Raw genomic sequence first — 22449 nt, 5'->3', positions numbered from 1 at the left:
ATGAATCCTGTTAAAATTACTGAAAAACATTGCTCTTGGAGACTATCTTAAGAGCACAACACAGCATTGAAGCACATTCCTAAATAGCTTTCTTAACAGGATAGAGAGGATGCACTGAGAACTGACTGAAACCTGTTCTTTAATTGGAATATTCATCTTATGTTTTTCATTACCCTTTTCCCTTTGCCTCTCATGGATGGTTGTTGCTAATGCTCCCCTCCCCTCCTGGTGGGCCAGCCAACAGTTCCCTCTGGAGGCAGCATCATTATATCTGCCTGGTTCACTTAGTAGCAGATGGTGAAGAGCAGTAGAGCTGATACACTGCATTTCACAGAAACCAGGATCCTTCTGGTACCTCTGCAGCACACACAGGCTTGCCTGATTTGAGACTGTGAATCCTTTATATGCCTCCCAAACTAGGTTTCCTTGTTTGCTACCGTCTACGTCAGTGTAAGAGTGATTTTTAGGATCTGCTCTGTGGCTGGACAGTGAAGAAACTACTCATCTCCGGCTTTCAGCTACTGGAGGATCTATTTCTATTTTTACCAAAAATTAAAAGAAAGCAGCTCTGATGGTTTTCATTTTCACTGGTTGACAGGCTTTTCTTCCCCCTCCCCTTTTTTGAATTCCTGCTGTCTGCCAAAGGACAATCTGTTTGCTCTGAGACAGTTTAATGCATACTGACTACCAGAGGCAGAACTTCCATTGGCTCTGTTACAGGGGTAATTTACACTTTAACAAGGTATTGTGACAAGGTGGTAATTATATTTTTATCACGTCATTATGACATTACCACCTGGAAAGCCATAGCTGATTAATTAGTGGCATATATTAAATTTATAACCCTAGAACTCTGAAGTTATCATACCTAAGTGGTGTAATTATGTTGAACTGTGGTGTGGCAGTGAACTGGAGGTGAAGATGCCGGGTATCCACCCATTGCAATTGGTTTAACGAGAGCCAGTAGAGGGCAGGGAGCTGCAGAGAAGGAAATGTAGTTTTTTTAAAAAAAGAAATACTAAGGAAGAGGGTGAAGTCAGTGAAATCTTGAAACAAAATCTAGTCAGATGGCAAGTTGCAAGGCTTCTCACATATACGTGGTTTTTTAAAAGTTGTAATTTGAGAGCACTTTGATTTACACTAGTTCCTGCTTTTTATTTCACAGCTTTATTTTAGTTAGTTCATGTGCATTTTGGTTTTTACAATGCAGCAATTTCTGTTGAACTTCTGGAAGCTTGGGCTGGCCGTTCTGGAGGCTACATCTCCTCTCTGCAACTAATAGGAAGCACTGGTTCTGGCAGGATGGATTTTTCTTAGTCTTGTTCCTGTGCTCAGGTGTTTTCTGTTGTTCCTCCTGATTTACTTTTTTTCTCTTGCCCTTAATATGAGGGAATGCAGAAAATAAGTTAAGCTGGAAGGAATTCATGAAAATGTCCACAGCAGATAGCTTGGTCGAATGTGTTCCTGTATCCCTGTGCAGTAAATACAGGCAGAATGTTAAACCAAATATATTTTTGTCCAAATAATTGTGTTAAAGGTCAGAGCTCCGGTTTTGAATTGTTTCGATTTTCATTGTTTGTTGTGCTTTTCAAACTCATGTTTGCAAGTAACTCACACTTTATTCTCCCCTTCCACTACAGAAAATGAAGTGACTACTTTCCCTGTGCTGGTGAGTGATCAGAGTGAAATAGTGGATACCAATGGAGCTGGAGATGCTTTTGTTGGAGGTATTTCTTACTTCTTTCTCTTGTTTGGAGATTATCCTATTATTCTCTCTGTATAAAATCTACCAGTTTTTAATTCAGCTGTCCTTCAGAATGAGCTTCATTCATTTAGAGCTTTTCCCTCATCCTGAAGTTATATGATTTAATTAAGTTCTGATTTTCAAAGGGAAAGTGTGTTCTATTACTTTAAAAATAATATGCCATTATGCTGTACTCTGGTCGTTTTCATGAGATTAATTGTATCTGTCAGACTGTTGCATAAACAAGCTGCATCAAGTACTATATAGTGTACAGAAATCCCTCCTGGCTTAAATGTTAACACATTGTTGTTCTTTAAAACAGGTTGTAGTGAATATTAAACAGTATGTTAATAAGTGAGCATAATGTCGTCTGATCATGTCAATTTTGGTAGAACATCTGCTTCCAATACAATTATTTGGACATCAGAAAAGAACACAAAGGGTTAATTTGGTAAAACAAACCCAGAAAATATCTGGCATTGCTTAATATCCATTTGCAAACTTACTATTTTTTTTGGCACAAGCTGTAAGGAAAAAAGAGGATGTTATGTCTATGCCTGTTTTTAAAAATTATTCAATATAAGCCAAAAACCAATGTAATCCAAAAGTTCTGTCATTCATTGTAACCTTCATACATGTAGTTCTGTGATGCACTATTGCATCCTGAAGGCTCTAATATCCAGTACATCGTAGCTGTAAGGAGCTCCATTAGTCACTAATTTACTGGAAACATTACCAAAGAGACTTCATAAATAGAATTGCAGGGCTCAGTCTTGTAGCCATGAAGGGGATAACGAGCAGTGTGTTACCAGATTAACGCTTCAGAACTGTGTCCTGCTTCAAGGAAGTATTCAACGTAAGCTTCGTCTTAAGCATGTGAGTAATTCCATCCTTACTGAATACATCACTTAAACCAATGATAAATTTTCAGTATATGCTTAAATCTGGCTGAAAATAGGAATGTTATTACCCATTGCTTTGGTGCTTTCATGAATCAAAAAGGACAGAAATAGAGGGAAACGCATTAGGTCATATTATTCATACACCTTTTAGTGCACACTTGTCACTCTCTATTGTTCCTAAATCACAAACAAGACTAAATTTGAACCAGTAAGTAACAGCGACTGTAACACAAATAAGATCTCCAAGTGCTTGTCCTTGGGTACATGTGCTCTGTGTACCAGCTGTGCCAGTAAGCTGCTGTTCTTGTGAAGAAACGAGAAAAGGCCTTGTCTGTTTTGTTTTTGGATCCTGAAAATAAAATAATCCTGGGAAGGGCCCAGGTGGGCAATGTGGTAGACACCAACCAACCTTTGCCTCAGCAGGAAGCAGCTTTTCATGTGTCTGCCATGTTTATCTCAGGTGGTAGCTATTCTCAGTTCTTCAGATTTTAGGCATTTTGAAATCAGGACTTTTTTTTTAATAATCCCACTTTTCTTCTTTCCTAGTTTAGCTGCAGGAAGACTATTGCAACTAAATGATCAGGCTTTAAGAACTGCCTGGTCTCTCATAACCTTTCCTCTTTAAATTACATCCTTTTCCCTGGTGCTGCCATAGCTGCTGCTTTTCTATAGAAGGGCTTAAAATGTTGACTTTAGTAATTACTCAGAACATCCTCAGAACATTGGACAGGCTGATACAAACCACATCAGGCTCTACTCCAAGCTGCTATGTTCCACCAGCGGCATAAGGAGTTCAGGTGCATCCTGTCAGGCTGGTCTTCTGTCAGTTGTGAGATTCCTTTCTCCAAGGGGAAAAATGATGTGGAAAATGCTAAACTCCATTGGGAAGGAAGGAAAGAACAGGGGTCTTCTAAAAGATCAACCCCCCTTTGTTGTTTTGTTGAGATAACGTGTCTGGGTACAGCAAGCTTCAGTATATTTGGGGTAATCTTCAGAAAAGTCCCGTGTCACTGTTTACGGCCCTGTATTATTCTCCTCAGTTCCCCCACAAATAGCACTGGTACATCAGATGCTTTTCGTTCGGAGCACAAGTGCCCGGTGGTAGCATGGCATCGTACAGTTCTCCCTCGATACCACGGAAGGAAGGGACCACAGCTGGTTTTCCCTCTGTAATGGAAGTTGGCTCAGCAGCTGCGAATCCGTCTGGGATCTCATTGCGGTTAGAGGCTTACCTGAGTGTCGGTAGGTGAGCTTAGGTCTCGTTGCGCCGTATTTCTCTCTGCGATGACTCGCAAAGCAACATGAGCTTTAGAATAGCCGCGGTTCTTCCATTAGCTTCTGAGATATCGTAGGTCTCCTCTATCACTCCATAAATAATAAATGGGTCATTTATTCTCCTCAGAGAACAGATTTCTCTGAGTTTAGTCCAGATGGGAGGTTTGGGAGTCATAACAGTCTAGATACGCAGCTGATTCTAGTCTTATATCCTTCTTCATGGAGTCATTTCATTTTCCTTCCCATATGTAGGAAATAGGATACTGGACTGGATAGGCTTTGATTTGGTCTGTGTTTCATTTGGGGGAAATGTCTGTATTTTATCCATATCACACTTTTCATGTGTTTTCAAAGTACGTATTTGCAACAGGAAAAGTTCTTTATTGTCTCCTTACCAGAAAGCCCTGCACAGCAATGTTGATAATACTACTCAACATCTGTATCTTCTGTTGATTCTAGCATTGAGCCAGATGCAGTGTTATTGTCCAGACTGCATTTTTATAATGGGAAGGTTGTATTCTTGTCACTGTTTTTCTAGCTTCATTCTTTGATTGAGGATTTTATCAAGTTGTTACTACCTCGGCAGCAGTACATATAATATTTTGATTTTAGTGTCCGTGTAGTAAAATGTTTCAAAATTCATCCCTTAACTGAGAAGTGCACTCAGTGTCATCATATACTCTCCCAGGAACATAGTTCCTTTATTCAAGCAGCAGAGAACAAGAGTCCCATGGCAAAGCTTCCCATACTTCTCTGGGACTGGTGTATTAACGTGGCTGAACAGTGGTTTTGTTGGAGCAAATGTGGGCTCTGATGAGAACTAACTCCATCGAGCAGGACGTATTTTGCATTAGGAGGTCGGGTTTGTTAGATTCTATGCTATTTTGAAAGGTCTTTCACAGAGGCGCTCTCTTCCAGAGGTATAACTCACAGATTGAAAGGAAATTCCTTCTCGATAATTATGCCAACTTGGCAAATCACTCCTCATGATTTTCTCCATGTTGAAGTGGAAAATAAGAAATCTGTTGGGTTTAGTTTTTCTTTTCTAGAACCTATCTAACTACCGAAGGTTGTGAAACCTTAGAATAATGAAAAAGTTTAAAGACACAAAGTTTCTGGGCACTTGTAACTCTGTGCGTTGATTCATGAGTTCAGCATTTCTGAACATGAAGCCACTGGCCTCCAAGCAGAACCAGCTCGTTCCAACAGCTCGCAACAAGGAATAAACTGCATTCTTCAGTTGAAATGTGCTTTTATGAAGTTGGCACCAGGAACCTCTCTGAATTTCTTGCCTCTTACTGCAGGCATCGAGTCCTCTGCCAGTCAGGCTGATGCAATCAGCGCATGAATGAGAAACTCGGTTTCAAAATTGCTGCAGGTATCTTTATGCTAAAAACACTTCTCTAAACAATGCTAAGGGAGTTCTGCCTTTATTGCTCTCCAGCAACACTGCTACCTTTTAGAAGTTTAAGCAATAATGATTTACTTCGTAGCATCTCAGCACCTCTTGTGGATTTCAGGGGTACCATGGATTTTCAGTTATAAGTCCCTGAAACACCCATAAATTAAAGTTGCAATTCCACCTCCAGGTTCTGAGGACATTGACAAATCACTTGAGCTTTGCTGACATGGCTTATGTCACAAGAGTCCTCTTAATGGAATTACAGCCTTCATTTGTAGAGTTTGGGGAACATTCTATTACTCGTTAAGTTAACGTTTATTTATTACTAGTCAGCCCCAGGTTGAACCTTTGCAATAACGATAATCAAAGCGTATTTAATGGCAATAACCAGATTGAAATATGGATGGTTCTGCCATCTTATTTTTCCTTTGTGCCACCCTGCTCTCTTCAGCCAGAGTAGGTCTGCCTTCTGTTTGGACTCCGCTTTGTCACTGCCACCGTAACTAACGAAAAGAATAAGCGTCTTTTCTGATAGTTACTGCCATGGCTCCCTGCAAAACCTCTCCCCTAGAATCTGCCGACTCAGTGGGACTGGGCAGAGAGTTCATAATAAATGAATGGGAGAAGGTGTAAAATCAATGTTTCTTCAGGTTCTGTCAATATAAATATATTGACTTAGTAATCTACTATGATTTGGTCACACACTGCAAGGAAAGTGCTAGAGTGCAAAACACAGCCACAAATCATTCTAAACTGGCGTGATGAAGCAGTGACAGAACGATCACGACAGGTGGGTGTTACTTATCACCATGCTATAAAGACGTTATACCATTCTCAAGGAAAAGAAATCCCAAGGCGGAAGGAGCTCTTCATTACACATTGTACGGTGCCAAATACGAGCTGAGAGCAATTTGCCTCTGTCGGTATCAAAGCGGAGGTCAACGGCTCAAACCACCTGTCAATTTAAAAATCCCATTGGCAGCTTTCATGTACGCGGGAATCTCATAGAGCTGCTGGCTGTCGTTTGAAAGCTACGTTCAGGATTTTTTTGGTGCGCATGCTTACAGAATAAGCAGTTCTCTCTGGCTTGTGAAGCCTAGCGTGACTCTTGTGAGATGGCCAGCTACTGTCTCGGCTGTCGGAGAGCTGCTCTGAGAGAAGACAGGGACAGCAACAAAAGAGGAGTTGTCGTCTTTTATGCGTGCCCTTGCGTGAGCGTGCCTCACGGCACCCCTATCTTTTCTGTAGAGACCACAGGGCTTAGTGGAGATACTTCCCTCCTTTTGTTTCTGTTTCTGTTGCCAAACCGGCTCAATGAAGCCATTCCCTTGTCTTTAGTGTAGAGGTTAATTCTATACATTATTTTTCCATCTTCATCTAAATGTCTCTACAAATTAGGAAAAGACCTTGGAGTCCTAAGAGTTTGCCTAAAGGTCATCACATCGTTCAAATTTTAGCCTGCTTTCATGAGGTAAATGCAAATGTTTTCCTAGCAGGTGACATCCAGCTTTGACTGCAGAGCTAAGTGATACTTGCTATACTTCTACATTATCGAGATGTTAAAATATTATCCTTAATGTGAAACGTTCTTTGACTTTATTATGCTTATATGTATACGTATGTTCATGAAAACACAGCACAAGAAGTATAAACATAGGTTTGCAAAGAACCCATAACACACAGAATAATTGCTCATCGTTACTCCTCTACTATTAAAAGTTTGAATCAGAAACATTTTTTTAAAAAAAGTCTGTTTCTGTTTCCCGAACACACTAGTAGAACTTGGGGAAACCTTGACTGAAGCTGGCAGATTTAAACAAGTATATTGATAAAAACGGAAACAGAACTGAATCCAGTACGGTAATTCTTGTGCTGCTGTTCTGCAGAATCCACCGTTTATGGAAGGAGTCCAAGAATCTTCAAAATAAAAAATCATCTAGGTGCGATTTAACGCGGTCTGAGTTGGCCCTGCTTAAGGCGGGGGCTGAAGCAAGGGACTTGCAGAGGTCCCTTCCAACCCCAACTGTGCTAGGGTCCTATGAGTTCTGATCCTACAGGAATCTGATAATGCCGCCAGCAGAGACCGGTGACGTGAGTGGTTTGTCAGACTCCTCAGCTATGAGTGCGCTTGTGACTATTAAAAAGAAAGTTCCTTAATGGATTTATAGGAATCTGTTTTCACCAAAAACATTGTGGAAAAATAAACTATTCTTCTTACTTACTGTATTTTCATCTCTGTATGAACCTCTGTTGTAAGAGCTGCCCTCCCTCCCCTACTTGCCACCCTTAAAACATTCTAGATTTGTTGAAACAGGAGCTCAAGGAGCTAGGAACTTTAGGAACTAGGTTCTTTACTGAACAGCAGGAGAGTGATATCAGAAGCTACTTAATCCACTTACAGTGGTCTTTAATTTGTATAAGGTTTTTATACTTGTTTAAGATACCTTGGGAAGTTGTCATCATTTTTTAATCGCATTTGATAGAGAGAAATACAGTGGATGAAATATCACTGCTGTGAAGTACTGCCTTCTGATAACACCAGAGCTCTGAGATGCAATTTTTTTTGCCAGCTGGGAATGAGGGGTATTTTTTTTGTGATATCAATTAAACACGTTTGTGCATTTAACTTTCTATGGCTGGTATTTGCCACAAAACTTATCTTCATGAGCAAAGAGACAAGGGGATACTACTTTGAACTGTTCTGTCTTTCCTCTGAAGTAGAGATAAATGTTGTAACAGAAGTTGGCACCCTCTTAGTCTTCATTTATACAGCATGGGTGGCTAATTGCCTCTGAGCAGTCCTGTTGTTACTGAGGTCGTGGCTGACGAGATACAAAGCTTTGAAATAAAAATACCTTCTTAACGTCGTCAGCATTTTGACTGACAGCCCGTTTTGCCCATTTTAATACTCCCGTTTTATAGACAGCGTACATGAGTGTAATAGCTGAGCTGCAGGTAGGGCATCGATCTCCGCTTGCTAGTGGGTGACTGGTCAGCGCGTTCCGGACTTAGCGTCCGTGTGTTCTGATGGCATTCGTAACTCGGATAGACATCACATCTACAGCCAGGCTATTAGATGGCCGCCTTATCTCTGTAACTGACCTTCTACAAACTAGAAAATTACCAGATTATATGTTCCTGGTTGATTTTTCTGTCTCAGAGGCACATCGTTTTTCTGATCAATAGCGTAGCCAGTCGCTGGTAATGTCACCATTAGTACTGGCACAATTTAGAAGGTTGCCGCAGTTTGAATTGCAGCTACTTAAACAAAAGCATAAAAATAGACAGTACTTGGGAAAAACATGGAATAGTCCTCTTTTCTTTTTAATTCACTTTTTACCAACTTCCATTCAAAATTATTTCTTTGGAAATAATAGGCTCTTCTGTGCTGGCATTGTGCGTAAAACTGGCAGCAAGTGTTGTCCAAGTCTAATCTAATTGTGATCCAATCTGGTTTAATTGTTTTGTTTTAATTGCTACCCTTTTCTTGGTCTCTAACTGTTCATCTTAATTTTATTGCATTTATATTTTTTATCAAAATATAGTAACTTAAATATGGTAAGTCACATTTTCACCCATACAAGTTAAAGGCGATCCAGAAAAAGACATAGTAGAATTAATGTAAGGCAAAACATTAGTATATTTGCTGTCATTTTTTAAATAACATGTGGAAGTGAGAGATCCATTTAAAAGGATCAGTGTATGAAATGAAAAACCCTCAGAAGTTTCTAATTAGACTGAAGCAGGACCTGATCCTTCTAGCCGCTGTGTCCCTCTTCCCGTCAGTGACACCATCAGCATTAAGGGAGCCTCAGGACACAGCAAGAGGATTAATATCTTGCAAAATGGGGTTTTAAAAGGCCTAATTTACCTCACCATAAATTCAGTGACATTCTGGGCAGGCTTCGTGAGAAATAAACGTCAAATAGGTTGCGTACGTTTTTAAAAACAAACCTACTGTGTTAAAAATAGATTTTCAAAACCAATTATAAAGTTCCAATTCTTGCTGTAATAGCTATGGGACAATTACAAATTGACTTAACGCCTCAAAGCAAATCATCACCGTTTAAAATACTTTGTCATGCCTGCTATCCCTATCCTCATAACATTTCCTTTTATGTTAATGTGTCATGTGTTAGAAAATCATGTAATGATAAAGAAAATGTTCATGTGGAAGGTTAGAAATTACTTTAATGAGTTATTATTACCTTGCTTGCAGACTGTTGGTAATATTCTTGTGTTATTTTAATGTATTCTGAGCAGAGACAGAGGCACTAGTCAGATTGGATCATCAGGAACATTCCCCTGGGAATCAGGGCAGGATGTAGTCCCCTAAGAAACGATGTGTCAGATGAAGCTGATGCTATATTCGCAGGAGATACAACAACACACAGTGTGAAATATAAAAATACAGTGAAATACGTTCTCTTTCACGTCTAATCTGACCTGGTGTGGTGCTGTGGAGATTGACACAGTGACCGTAGAGGTACTTCTCGGGCTGGGGCGTTAGCGGGCAGGATCCTCGCTCGCTCCCCGCTGCCTCTGTTCTGCCACACGACGGTAACGCCTCCCATAATTTGCTCACTTCCCCACGCTGAAATGGGCTCATACCTGAAGTGGGAAGATGGCATGGTTGCAATAAAAAAGAAACAAAAGAAAAAACATGGTGTCCGTTGAAAGCGGTGGCAGTAGCTGTGCTTGTAGGTTGGTCTGACGCTCATCTCCAACTCCGCTGGAAGGGACATTGCTGTTAGGGCTGGTCAGTAAGTGATTCGTATCAATCCTGGACTGTAACAGAGATTTAAAGAGGCAAAAGATATTAAATGCCGCTGTATTAAAATAGGAGCATTACGAATGTAATGCTAGGGCAGGCTATTTCAGCCCACAGAAGTCAGGGAATTCATAGGCTGTCTAGCTACTGTGTTCCCACTGCGTCAGGTGTTGCTTTTCATTCTCTCTGCATGCTGCTGGCTTGATCGTGTGGAAGTACAGCTGGAAATAAAACCCTGCTGAGGGATGGTCGCTCTGCAAACACAACTTTGAATCTCCTAGCTCTTGTGCTTGTGAATCTCAGCTGCGAAGTCAGAGTCCTGTAGCCTTTTTTGTACTTGAATATATGTTACAAACTGAATAGAGGGTAGTGCATAGTCTTCATTTTGTTATGCTTAGAACTTCATTATTTCTACATTAAATTAGTGACATTCTCTCCCTCTTATCCCAAGCAGTAGGTACAGTAATCTGCACTATCCAATGTCAATACTACAGATCTGTTTTGAGTCTCAGAAAATTTCCTCAGGTACTAATAAAACAAAGCTTATTTCACTCTGCTGTCTCAAAAATGGCTGAGGAGAATTTTAGCTTTTGAAAAACACTTATAGGAAACTTTCTAGGAAATGTTTTTAGGAGAAACAGAGAAATATCAGCCTGGAAAGTATTTTTCTCAGATAGTTAGAGAAGATGCTTCCAATGAAAATACCCTTATTTGGTTTGGCATACACGGTGCCTTGAATATTCCTTGTAAACTTGGAGGTTTGGGGTGTTTTTTTAATCAAATATTTTCCCCTGATCCCAGCTGTTGGAGACAAGCCCAAAACCACCAGATTCTGATCCGAAAGGGAATTTCCCAAAGTTCACCATGTGGACTTAAAAATGAAAAACAGGACCAAGCCATCAGAAGTTACAACTTCGTTATCAGTTTCCTCCATCGCATCTTTCCTGGAGCATATTGCACAGAAACAGTTCTTTTCTTGGACAATAAGAGGCGCTGGGGAGTCTAACAGAGTGATGTGCAGCAGGTTATAGAGTCCACTGAGGATGATTCGCGAGGAGGGTGTCAGAGGAGGAAAGACTTAAGCCTCCCCCGCAGCTTGGAGCTGTTCCTCCTCGAAGGGCCGACAGTTCTCCGCCAAGGCACGGGCCAGTGCGAGCACGACCCCCATCAATCCCAGTAAGCTTCAAGTCAGGGTCTAAGTTTTCTCCATCCATTGCCCAGCCTCCAGGACCAAACCGCTATAGAGTTGCAGCCACCGTTCATGCTCGTGCAAAGGCGTCAACGAAACAGGGCTGCCAGCTTCCCTTAGAGAGAGCCTCTGACGGGCCCAAGCACCTACGCAGGCCTTGGGAAGCAGGATGATACCTCATTCTATGAGCTGAGTGAGCCCAGGAGGGCCAAGCGGTGGTAATCACACATGCAAAGCAACAAAGTCATTCAGTCCTGAGTAAGTGATTCCTAATGGAATAACAGGGATGTAGTGGGGTTTTATTGTGGGTTTTTTATTGTCACATTTTTGCAGGAATCTTTCATTAACATTTTCCACATGTAATGGTTTAAAGCATTAGAGTCTGAACTTTTTTGCTTTGTGTATTCAACACCTCCTCTCCATTCCAAGAAAAGGCTGCTAAACTGAAAATACTCCTTTCACTTATTCATAGTTGTCTAGTAAATGCACAGTTGTATTATTCGCGCGTGTCTGTAAACGACTCTATCGCTGCAGACGAAGGAGGACGTATGCCCATCTGAGCGATCCCTAGAAATCCAATGAGTTCAAAATGTGTCTGCAAATATAACGGAAACAAGAGGGGAAGGGACAGCAGTAGCAATACTAACTGCTTGTCTTGAAAACATGCTTGGTTTAGCGTTCGTGCCGGTGATTAGAAAATAAGAAGTTTGTGTAAGAGTGTTGTACATAGACTGGGAAATGCATTTAGCACGTGACCTTTTTATAAACAAAGTAAATATAGGTTTCCGAAACATTTTATTCATGATCTCGTGGTTTTGTCATTCTCTGGAAGTAAAAATATTGACATTTACCAGGCTGTTTTTTTCCAGCTTTCTGATCTCCTGCAGTTTATTTTTATAACAACCTTATCGATGAGCCTCTTACTCAGCTCTCTAGGTTTAACTGAGTTGAGTCGATTTGTTACCACAGCTTCAAGTAGCTGTTACAGAACAAGCGAGACATCCTAATAAAGCTGTAAGCGTGTTTACTCAAACATGGTATTGATTTTACTTGGAGAGGGAGAAGCTAGTGCTTAGCATGGTGTCAGGGAGGATGAATTTAACTGCAGTTTTTCATTGTCATCTGTCATGGTTGTGAAACACTAAGTGAGGCCACAAGAGGATAATTAGAATTGCCAGAAATTTAGCCCCTAAAATCAGTTAACCACTTGAGATTTTTGTAGTTTAATTAGTTTTTATTAAAACTTTCCTCCTGTGGTATAGTGGGGAAGGGTTTTCTAATGTTCTTTTCAGTGAGAGCGAGATTTCAAGGTTGCCACTTGTTAGATATACATCTTAAATGACTGTTCTTCCGAAAGGGTTGGTAACCTTTTTTCTCTCACTTGTAATTAGCCTGGCACTACAGTTCTGTAGAAGCACAGAGCCATTTAATTTTAAAAGAGAGGGAAAGACACTTGTTTGTACACATATACATTTGTACTTAATAACATATACGCGCATGTGTGGAATAATTCTTACGCTATATTTTGAGAGAGAAAGCGCTAGGGTGTGTGGAGGTCGAAAGAAGTATAGGGTATTTGAAGGTGCTTACATTTAATTTGTCTTCTATAGCGTAAGTCTAATGTGTCAGACCACAGTGCCAAAATACATGAAAACAGAAGCCAAATCCCACCCTTAATCAAAAACGTTTCCATTCAGAATAGCCAGCATTCGGTTCGGTAGCAATGGGCAGGGCCTCTGGCTTACCACAGTTCTTGGCTGTAATATCCGCCATCTGCCACAAAATTTTAAAAGGAGAAACCTCAGCATGTTGACGTACGGTCGTTCGGTTTCTATATTGCAGAATCATCTGATGCCAGCATCCTTCACAGCGTCTAGGTTGGCTGGCTGGCTCCTGGCACCGGTGCCGCTAACCACCTGATTACAGCTGACCAGACTTGTGCTACCACAACATTAACCCCACCAACAGCACTAAAAGACATCCAGAAAAGCCTCAGCCGTGTCAGCTACAAGGCTTTAAATTGCTAGGGTAATGTTTCTTGAAAACTGCATCTTCCCACACTGCTGGCCTGGAAAGCTGGTGGGATCACATAAAAATAGATGAGCGCGCGAGCAACTGTGATAAATGCTGTATCCGAATGAGAGTGTGAAAAGGTGTTTCCAGCTGACCCCCATGGTGGAATAACGCTGTTTTAGAGAAGGCATTTCAAAAATTAAGCTGTAGAAACTCCAAATCCAAAAAAGAGGAGGCAGCTCAGCTCCCCGTGATCCTTTCTGGGCCTGGGACAATTTTGCCGGTGAATGGCCTGGCCAGCGTGGATTGTATCAGGTGCTTCAGGGTTCAGCTGGAAGAGGAGGATTGTCTGGGAACACGACAGAGCAAAAAGGTTTTGAGGAGCTCTGACTCAGGGTCAGCTTGTAATTGTTTATAATTAATGCATTTGATAATTGCTTTTTTCCTGCTCCTCTCTCTTGCATTTAAAAAAATACATTAATTTTGCCTTGGGCATTTCATAAAGGTTGGAAGTGTGAGAGAAACTGCAGAAAGACGAGTAGTGGGAGCCGGGTGTCAGAGGCTATAAGTGGATTTCCAGCCAGCATTAGTAATTAACAGTCGTTAAAATTAATTGTCAAGTGTACAATTTGAAATGAAACATTTGGCTTCAATATGAGCTGTTTTTAAGTGTTGTTAAACCATTACTGAGGCAGACCAGAACTGTTTTAAAATCTCCGCTATCGGACTCCCACACTCGCATCCAACCGCACTAGCGCTAGGCGTTCATTCAGAATTACCGCTGATAATCTGGAAACAAAACTTTCAAAGAAATCGCCGATTTCAGTGAAATTACCTCTGAAAAGTCTATTTTGCTGGCCACAAGAAAATGAACTTGGTTCTCCTTTAATGATTTTTTAAGTGCTACTCAGCTCTTGGAAGTAACAAAGTGAAAACAACACCTTTTGTGTCAGTCAGCGGACTGTCTTGCTGTGTCTTTTCAGGCTTATACTGACATCGCCAAAGAGATTTGAGCTGGCTTCAGTGAGGGCCTTGGTTTGGGTCTGGATTTTGAGGCTCAAGCACCACTTCTGGCTCTTGGCTTTCAGAACTTCTCATTTGGTGGTGAGCACAAAAAGGAAGAAAGCAACTTGGCTTTTCCATCCCTCATTCTCTTTGCAGTCCTAACAACTATAAATGTTGTCTTTGAGCATATGTAGTAAGGAAGCTGGAAATAATAAAGGTTAACTCTCAATTATTTCAGGCACACTTTTCCGAGCAAAGTGATTTCAGAGGCGCTTTTCTCTACTGAGCAGGAAAGAAATAATTATGGGCCAAAAATAGCTATTGGTGTGTTATAATCACTTCTATCATCTGGGAATGCAAATACGTTTCGTACCACTCTGAGGTTTAAAGCAGCTTTTGAAGCAAAGTTGTCTTTGCTCTCTAGGAAGATGCCGAATAAGTGGGATGACTTGGGCGCAGTTCCACATAAGCTGACATCGTGACTAGGTGCAAGGTGGTTCCTTGGCTGTCGGTGCCTGTGAGGGACGAAAAGCATCCCAGTCTACTCCGAAAGCTCACCAAGATGCCGAATCACAGCAAGGTGGCCTGCTAGGCGCCCTGCAGCTCCACTTCTCTTACGCATCAACCGCAAACACTTTGGATGTCAGGGCACAAGGCAGACGAGTGCAAAAGCCTTGGGTTTGGTTCTAGCCTTTGTGTTCTAGTGTGAAGGGTGGTACACAACGCGTGTAAGCCCGTCCCCAGCTTCAGCAGCGTAGAAATGCTAGTGCAGAACAGCTGCAATTAGAAGATGGTAGACGGTGTTGCCTGAAGTTGTTTTGGTAAAATATTTGAAGTGAGGTTATCCTGTGTAGACAAAATACACTAGTGCTTTGTGTGCTCCAATCCAGGGGTAGCCAGGGACTAGCTGAGGCCGTGGCAGAAGTTGAAATAGTTGCTGAGCTACTTCAGCATGTGCTGGGATGATCTAGTTCTGCAATCCCAGGCCTGGGATACAGGATCAGAGTTCGATCCCGCCCTTTCTGCCTGTGAAACTGTAGGAGGAGTGTGAAGTAAGTCTGAAGCCATGTTCACTTATCTTCTTGCATTTCCAGTCGTGGCACCTTAGAGAGATTACAGCCTTCAGCTGCTTATCATCTTCCCTGCACCGCCCTGCTCGCTGGTGGAGCTGTTTGAGTACTCACTAACCCACTTCAGTTTAAATCAGCTGGGTTAGCAGAGAGCTACTGTTCAACAGCTTACTGTTTAAACTCATGTGGCTCATTTTGACAGAGTGTCAGGTTATACAGGCAGCAAAGAAGGGTGGTGAAAAACAGATGGGGCAGTAACTTCTTCAGCTGGAACTCGAAGATCTGAATCCATGCCTTGAGAGTATGACTCATGGGGTTTGCATCGCAGTACCTGATACACTGGAGGAGGCAAACTCTGAATTGTATTCTGACCATGCTGCTTTTCACTGCGTTAACTCAAAAGAACATTCTGCAGCGAAGGCAGCCAACCTGATAGAGCTCTTTGTTCCTCTGCTCAAACAACAGTGCTTTCTGGTGTTCCCTCGGGGTCTGCTTTGCCAACTGCCTAGTCTTAGCATGTGATGTAGTTCTGTGTTTGTGATGTGTGTGTTTGTATTGTCATTCGATGTGATATTGTCTTAGATACTGCTATTTCTGTTTCATCTGTGAAACACATACCTTTTAAGAGAAGCTCAACAGACAAGAGCATGGTTTGAGGGCAAACTCCCCACTGCAATTTCTACATATCTCATACCTGACAGCTGTACTTAATGTCATTTCTCCACCACTCTGAAATCAGAGATCTCTCATTTCTACCCCCAAATTAGAACAGGATGTTTTTTCACCTGATTCTGCTTTCACTTAGATCAGAATAAATAAAAAGTAGCTTCACTGAAGACAAAAGGTATGTACTAGCTTGAAACTGCAGTGAGCCTTGGAGGTGATGACAGTTTCAGTCTAGCTGTATTGAAAAATAATTCATGTTTTATGGTCCTTCACTCCTCGAATGTTCTCATCTTCGTGTATGCTTCATGCCTGGATCACAAACGTGGAGGACGGTTGTTCTTTCTAGTGTAAACCCCTCTCTGAATTCATGCTCTGCACAAAACCTGGCCTCGCGTTTGCCTTTGGAGGCCTGCCCAGCGCATCTTCGATACTTACTGAGTCAGAAATGGACTGTCTTAACAGCCTCATTTTACATACAGTTACAACTTGCTCCCAAGTTTTAACCACCCAGAAGCACACTGGCAAGCTCCTGCCTCCCAGGCAGTTTAAATTTAATGATTGACATTCTCCACATATCCAAGAAAGTTTCTCCTAAGAATGCATGTTAATTTAATGGAGAGCAGACCGTTTTCATCTCGTTATTCAGAAATGGTCTGATTTCTGCCAGGCATGCTGTTTGAATTTCTCAACTGTTACCCAGCTATTACAGCTGGACCATCCTGCCACAGCTGTGTTGTCTGTCATCCCCTGGCTGCCACCAGTGGTAGGCTCACAGCACCATTTCTTCAGATTCCCATCTTTGTGTACTGAAAACTCCTCTCTTCTCCACTTGTGCTTATGGGCTTAACTTTTGCTGGTGAAGCAGTCGTTTTTTCCCAGCGAGTGTCAAGCGGTATCTGTGAAATTCCAGCTAATATGTAGTTCTCTAGAAAAGTATCGATGTCAGAAACATAGGAGTTTCCTCCTAGTTGTCAACTAAAACGCCTCCTTTCTATGGCCTCCCTATTCCGGTGAAAAGTGTTTGATTTATAGATTTAGTAGTTTCAAACTCTTCCCACATTCGATGCCATTTAGCAAAAACTATACATCAACTAAGCTCCCTTTCACTGTGAGTCATGACTGAGAAGCCAAGGCAGATCTTGGTAATTCATGAAAACGGCGTCTTTCGCTCACTAGTGATACCCTTTGTTAGTCTAATGTTATTTTTCATGTTTTACATGATTTTTAATCTTCAAGGAGCAGACATTATTGTATAGGATAAAATATTCTTACCATCGTCTAAAAATATGTTCTAATGTGCCACAGAAGGAAATATTTAGAAGAGGAGCACAGGTTAGATGAGAGCATCACAATATAATGCAGAGTCTTTGCTCCAGCAGTAACCAAGCTGAACAGGGAAAGTGTATTTGGAAGCAAGCTAGCAAAATATATCGTCTTTGAATCAAAATTTGTAATATGTCAGAAATTGGTACCTAGGAGCTACATAGTACTTATGAGAGGCATGGTTTCAAGACTAGATTTGTACTGTCAAGGCCCAGGGCCTGTCAGAGCATGACACAGGGACTTGAAATGGTGGATGAAAGCTTTAAAAAGAACATGTTTCAGCTTCTGATTTTCCTGGGCAAGTCTCACTTTCCTTCTGTGATTGGATGAGGAAGAGAGATACATCTGAAACATATTAAGAACAGGATAAAAGTGAATAAAATATTACCTCTAGAATGACAGTGGAGTTTTAAATTATAAGGTACTAAGTTTATTTTTCACATCTCAAAAACCTCTTCCAAATTTAAAATACATATTTCACCTCTGCCATTAGTTCTGTCATGCTTTCGATCACGATAGTTTCAGCCAAGACAAAATGTTTCAGAAGTGAGGGACTCAATCCATAAAATTTCTGGTGCCGCTTGTACTTAACTTCTCCAAGTACCTATGAATAATCGCCTTCTTAGGACTCTCTGCTTCTGTTAATTTAAAGAGGCGCTCTGGTTTTCAAAACACTCAGCTCCCAGTGGTTTCTGGCTTTCCAAGCCGTGCACGCGAGCGCTTCGTTAGCTAAAGCAGCGATTCGGGGAGGCGCCTGGTTCTCCCTACGGTTTGCCTTGAACGTGCCGATCGTGCCGCGAGGCACCCGCTGTTTCTGAAGGCTTAGGTTAAATTTCCCATCATCACGGGCAACAGATGTCACCTACCTTTCCTCATCAGGTCGAAATTTCTCGCCTGCTTTTCTTGCGAACACCTATAACTGTGAATAAAGATAGCATTTATTTGTTATGCGCCTTACTCTTTTTCTGAGCAAAGCTTGCGGAGTGACAGTTGTGTGGGGCTGTAGCTGTAGCCGGTGTGAACAGAAGGAGCTCTCTTCAGCAGGGAAAACTGCTGCTTTGTTTCTAAAATGGTGTTTGAGGAATCAGGGGTTCTCTCTGGAAGAGAAGAAAGCAAGAACTCTGCTAAGATCGTTTTGAGGGCGCTTATAAAGGTCAGTCTTGATAATCTTTAATTTACTTGAAGCTACCAGAGTTCAGGAGAAGTCACGGCAGCAGCACTCCCACTCAGCAGGTCGCTCAAGCGCAATACTAAATTTGAACTAGCCCGGCTATCTGTGTGGTACCAGCGTTTCAGTGCTTTGCCCTGTGCCAAACTGACACACTCAGAAACCCTAATCTAACTGTTTTCTCCCCTCTCGTTGTCTCCCACTGTGTCTCACAGGCTTCCTCTCGCAGCTCGTCTATGACCGGCCAGTGACCGAGTGCATCCGGGCTGGACATTACGCGGCCAGCGTAATTATCAAGCGCTCAGGTTGCACCTTCCCAGAGAAGCCCGACTTCCACTGATACTGGTGAATCGGAGGGATCAAGAGTAACTCCCATGTTGCCGGGGGATTGCTGCCTAAATTTTTCCTCCTTCCCTTTCCTACCTTTCCAATTACCTGCATCAACGCTTCTGTACTTCTGTTCATTGTATTCTAAACAAAATATGTATTTCTGTGGTGTTTTTCGTACCACTACAACGTCTCGGTAGTTTTAACTTTTGGAAACAGTGCTGAGTGAAGCTTATCGTCTCATCCACCAGGAAATATTGTTCTGTTTTCACAGTTTATAAGGAAGTCCCATGTAAGGGACACTGCTGATTCACACCATTAAAATACTTCTGTTGAATTATCTGGTTTGTACCCAGCTGTGGCCAAATCCTACTCAATTTACGTGAAATCAACAGACCTGACTTTATCTGTCGCTTAACGTTGTAAACCAGGAGTTGTTCTTCCTATGCAGTGGAGTCACACTAGCGTAAGGAGCGGTGTAGGTGTCCCAGGAAATTTCCTTATGTATTCGAGTGTCCAAGATCTGGCCGTCAGACCCCGCCCAGCTTCCATGAGGGTGAATAGCTGTTTCGTCAGTAATTTAAGGACCCAATCCAGAGTTGGTGCCGTGCGTTCAGTCGTCTTGCAGCGACGCCAGCGGCTTTAGGACCGGCACCGTGTGAGAGCAGGGTCTGGCCACGCTATGTGCCGCGACACTCGTTCAGGTGAGCTGGCCGGTGGGTACTTCCAGGGACTGCAGGGCAGGCGCGGGAGCCGGTAGTAAACATAAACGTTCAGGTAGATCCTATCTGCTCCGTGTGAGCTTTCTAGAGGCCGTATTTAATTAAGGTACACGTAGTGAAAATGAGGTACAGAAATATTTATGCAGGATATATTGACAGGATATGCCAAACGGAATCTCTGAAACGCACATTTTTAAACTTTTAATTTACTTTGGTTAATTAAGCAATATGGTGCATTTTGTTTGTATTTACAGTATTCGAAGAGGTGATCTGACACTGCATTCATTACTTTGCTATGTAATTTGATACTGATAAATAAAAAATTGTCATACAGTAGCTCCTGGTTTTGTATTGGTATACGTGCGGCTTTCCTCCGCGTATCGAACTGAAATGGGAAAGGAAACGGGTGCTTAACCCACAGAACATGCTAGATCTTGACATTTTATACCTGCCTGTCAGTGTCCGGGTGGGCGTTCAAGGGCGATCTCAGCAGTAAGGAAGGGAAGGAACATCAGCGCGGCGGTTGTACCACAGGAGAGATGAAAAATTAACGTCTGGGGTTCATCAAAGAACGTTGTCGGTGTGGGCTTGGCACTTCACTGCATAGCACGGAACAAGGGACGCACAGAGACTGAGTGTTGTTACAGTTCGTGTATTGCAAAGAGCAGGGGGAGATCGCGAGTCCCTTGTTTGGCCCAGTATCCAGGCTGACAGCTCGGACAACAGGCTCTGTCGTCTTAGAGGTCACCTGCTGGGATCCCTGCAGGAACATCAAGGAGTTTCAAACCAGCCGCTTCTGAAAATCCTCTTGGGGCCGTGGAACTCCACCGTCACAAGCACGGGGCTCGGCATCGTAAGTACGGTCGGTTCTTCAAGGACTCGGCCTCGTGGTTTCTGGCTGAAGATGGTGGCATGTGCAGGCCTTGCCTATCTGTGGACCTACTCATGAACAGCTTTGTGCAAATAAGACTTGCCTGGTTTCTTCATAGCGCTGCTCTCGGAAGAGCTTTCGACTTCACATTTCTCAGGAGGCGCAGGTCTTCACATTTCAGCGCAGGAGGGAGGAAGAGGAATGAATACATTGGGGGGAAAAGGGAACTGCAGAAAAAAACCTGAAAAAGGCTACAGTGTACATTGTCTTCAGGCTTTATGGGTTGATCAGAAGAACGTTATTTTTTACATCTCATGGGTAATTTTTAATTCTTTAACTTGATGTATCCATGCTATATATTTTAAACAAGAAAAGCTGACAGGCCGAGAAAGGATGTGTTGCAGTCCCCGCTTTTAATGTACGGTCGCATATGCCACATCATGCCTACTGCGTGAATTTGGCTGTCAGTAAGGAAAAACCCAATAGTCTAGTGGTTAAACTTGCAGTTCCCTTTGCCCTGCACCCACGACGCTTTCCGTTCCTTTTGAAACAACTTTATCAATGTCCTGGCCGGGTAATTATGGCCCATTTAAAACAGAATAAAAATATGTAAGCATTCTTTGCCGTACCAAGGAAACTACAGGACAGCATAACTAGAGGAAGGTAAGATATGTAAAGGAAGGTATAGTCATGACATAGCGGGCTTCCTTCCTTCCTTCTTTCCTTCCTTCCTTCCTTCCTTCTTTCCTTCCTTGCTTCTTTCCTCCCTTCCGCTATTCCTTTTTCTCAGTTCAGGATGCAAGAGAGTCAAGTCAGAGGTTCTGTTCTGAGCTGTTCCACTGACGTGCTTGGTGAGCTTGGGCTCCTGACGTTTGGCTGAGCGTCAGCTACAGAGCATAATTTGAAGCCAGTGCGAGCAGCTGAGGAATCAACTGCTACGCAATTCGTGGAAGGGCATCAGAGGCTGACCTGCTCTATTTAGCCATTCATTATTTCTCCAATATCTGTCAATGGATGTTCTTGGATGATATGTAGATACGTAGAAACATATTGCCGGATCATGCTAAATAATTTCAATTTATGCTGTCAAATTGCCTGACAGTTTCATTCTGGATTCCTTTCAGGATCTGTATTTCTTCCCTGCTTCTCACTGATGAAGGGGTTTTTTATCTATTTTGTGGATAATGGTGCCATCCTTAATATTCTCTCTCACAACTATTTTTCCTCTCTCCTTGGTCCTCTACCAGCTTATTCCGCACAGAGGCACGTTAGAAAACTGGGCTTCCTGAAAAACATCATTGAAAGAGTTGTCTGCCAGTGACACGTGCCACTGTCTCAAATCCCAGACGGGATAAGCGGAGTGAGTCTGTCACGGAGCTTGAGCCATCATTCAAACCCAGAGTTCTCACCTGGGTTACTTTCGGGAAAACAAGTAGTGGAAATCCATCTCTCACTAGCCACCGGCCACAGCGTGTCACCCGCGCTCAGGTAAAACTCTTCCCTTTTACTGGAAATAAAACCGCACCTCGTGTGCCCAGCATCGTGCGTTTTAGGCTTGGTTTAGCACTACATAAGTGGGTAGCAATGGTGCTGAGACCAACAGGCAGGGAAATAGGGCTGGTATTCAGAAAGCCATGTGCTGAACAGCTGAGAAGAATTAAGAGCTGGGAATCGGGAAATAAAGGTTGTCTCCCGGTTTCTGCAGGTGATCCACTTTGTTGCTTCGGGCGGGTCCCTTTCCTCTCTCAATCTCTCTGTAAAGAAGATGGTAAGCGCAATTAGATTGTAAACTCAAGGGATGAAGGTGGTAAGAATTCCAGCAGGGCAGCGTCAGCCGCATCTCTGCCTGTACTCACTGCTGGTCTTTTGATTATTTGAATTTTCCCTTTTGTGCATGCGCTAACTTAAAGCTATTTGTTTACCCTTAAAAAATAATGGTAGCTGTTACTACTCGTGAGGGTTAAGGCAGGGAAGGCAAAGGAGGGGAAAGGAAAGGAAAAA

The 22449-nt window shown here is 42.4% G+C and overlaps 1 protein-coding gene across 6 annotated transcripts in view; it reads left to right on the top strand.

The window, feature by feature from the left end:
- ADK (adenosine kinase) overlaps positions 1 to 19913 on the top strand; it is a 298134-nt gene extending 278221 nt beyond the window's left edge. For all 6 annotated transcript variants that reach the window (XM_075109456.1, XM_075109455.1, XM_075109457.1 and 3 more), the window contains 2 exons: positions 1641 to 1727; positions 18744 to 19913. In XM_075109456.1, the coding sequence (XP_074965557.1) occupies positions 1641 to 1727; positions 18744 to 18868 (212 nt within the window). In that variant the 3' untranslated portion in view covers positions 18869 to 19913. The remainder of the gene's footprint in view (positions 1 to 1640; positions 1728 to 18743) is intronic.
- The last annotated feature ends 2536 nt before the right edge of the window (positions 19914 to 22449 follow it).

This window comes from Phalacrocorax aristotelis, chromosome 14, assembly GCF_949628215.1.
Source record: "Phalacrocorax aristotelis chromosome 14, bGulAri2.1, whole genome shotgun sequence".
Taxonomy (NCBI): domain Eukaryota; kingdom Metazoa; phylum Chordata; class Aves; order Suliformes; family Phalacrocoracidae; genus Phalacrocorax; species Phalacrocorax aristotelis.
Note: the sequence above shows the minus strand (reverse complement) of the source record. Positions and strands in the feature narration are given on the sequence as shown.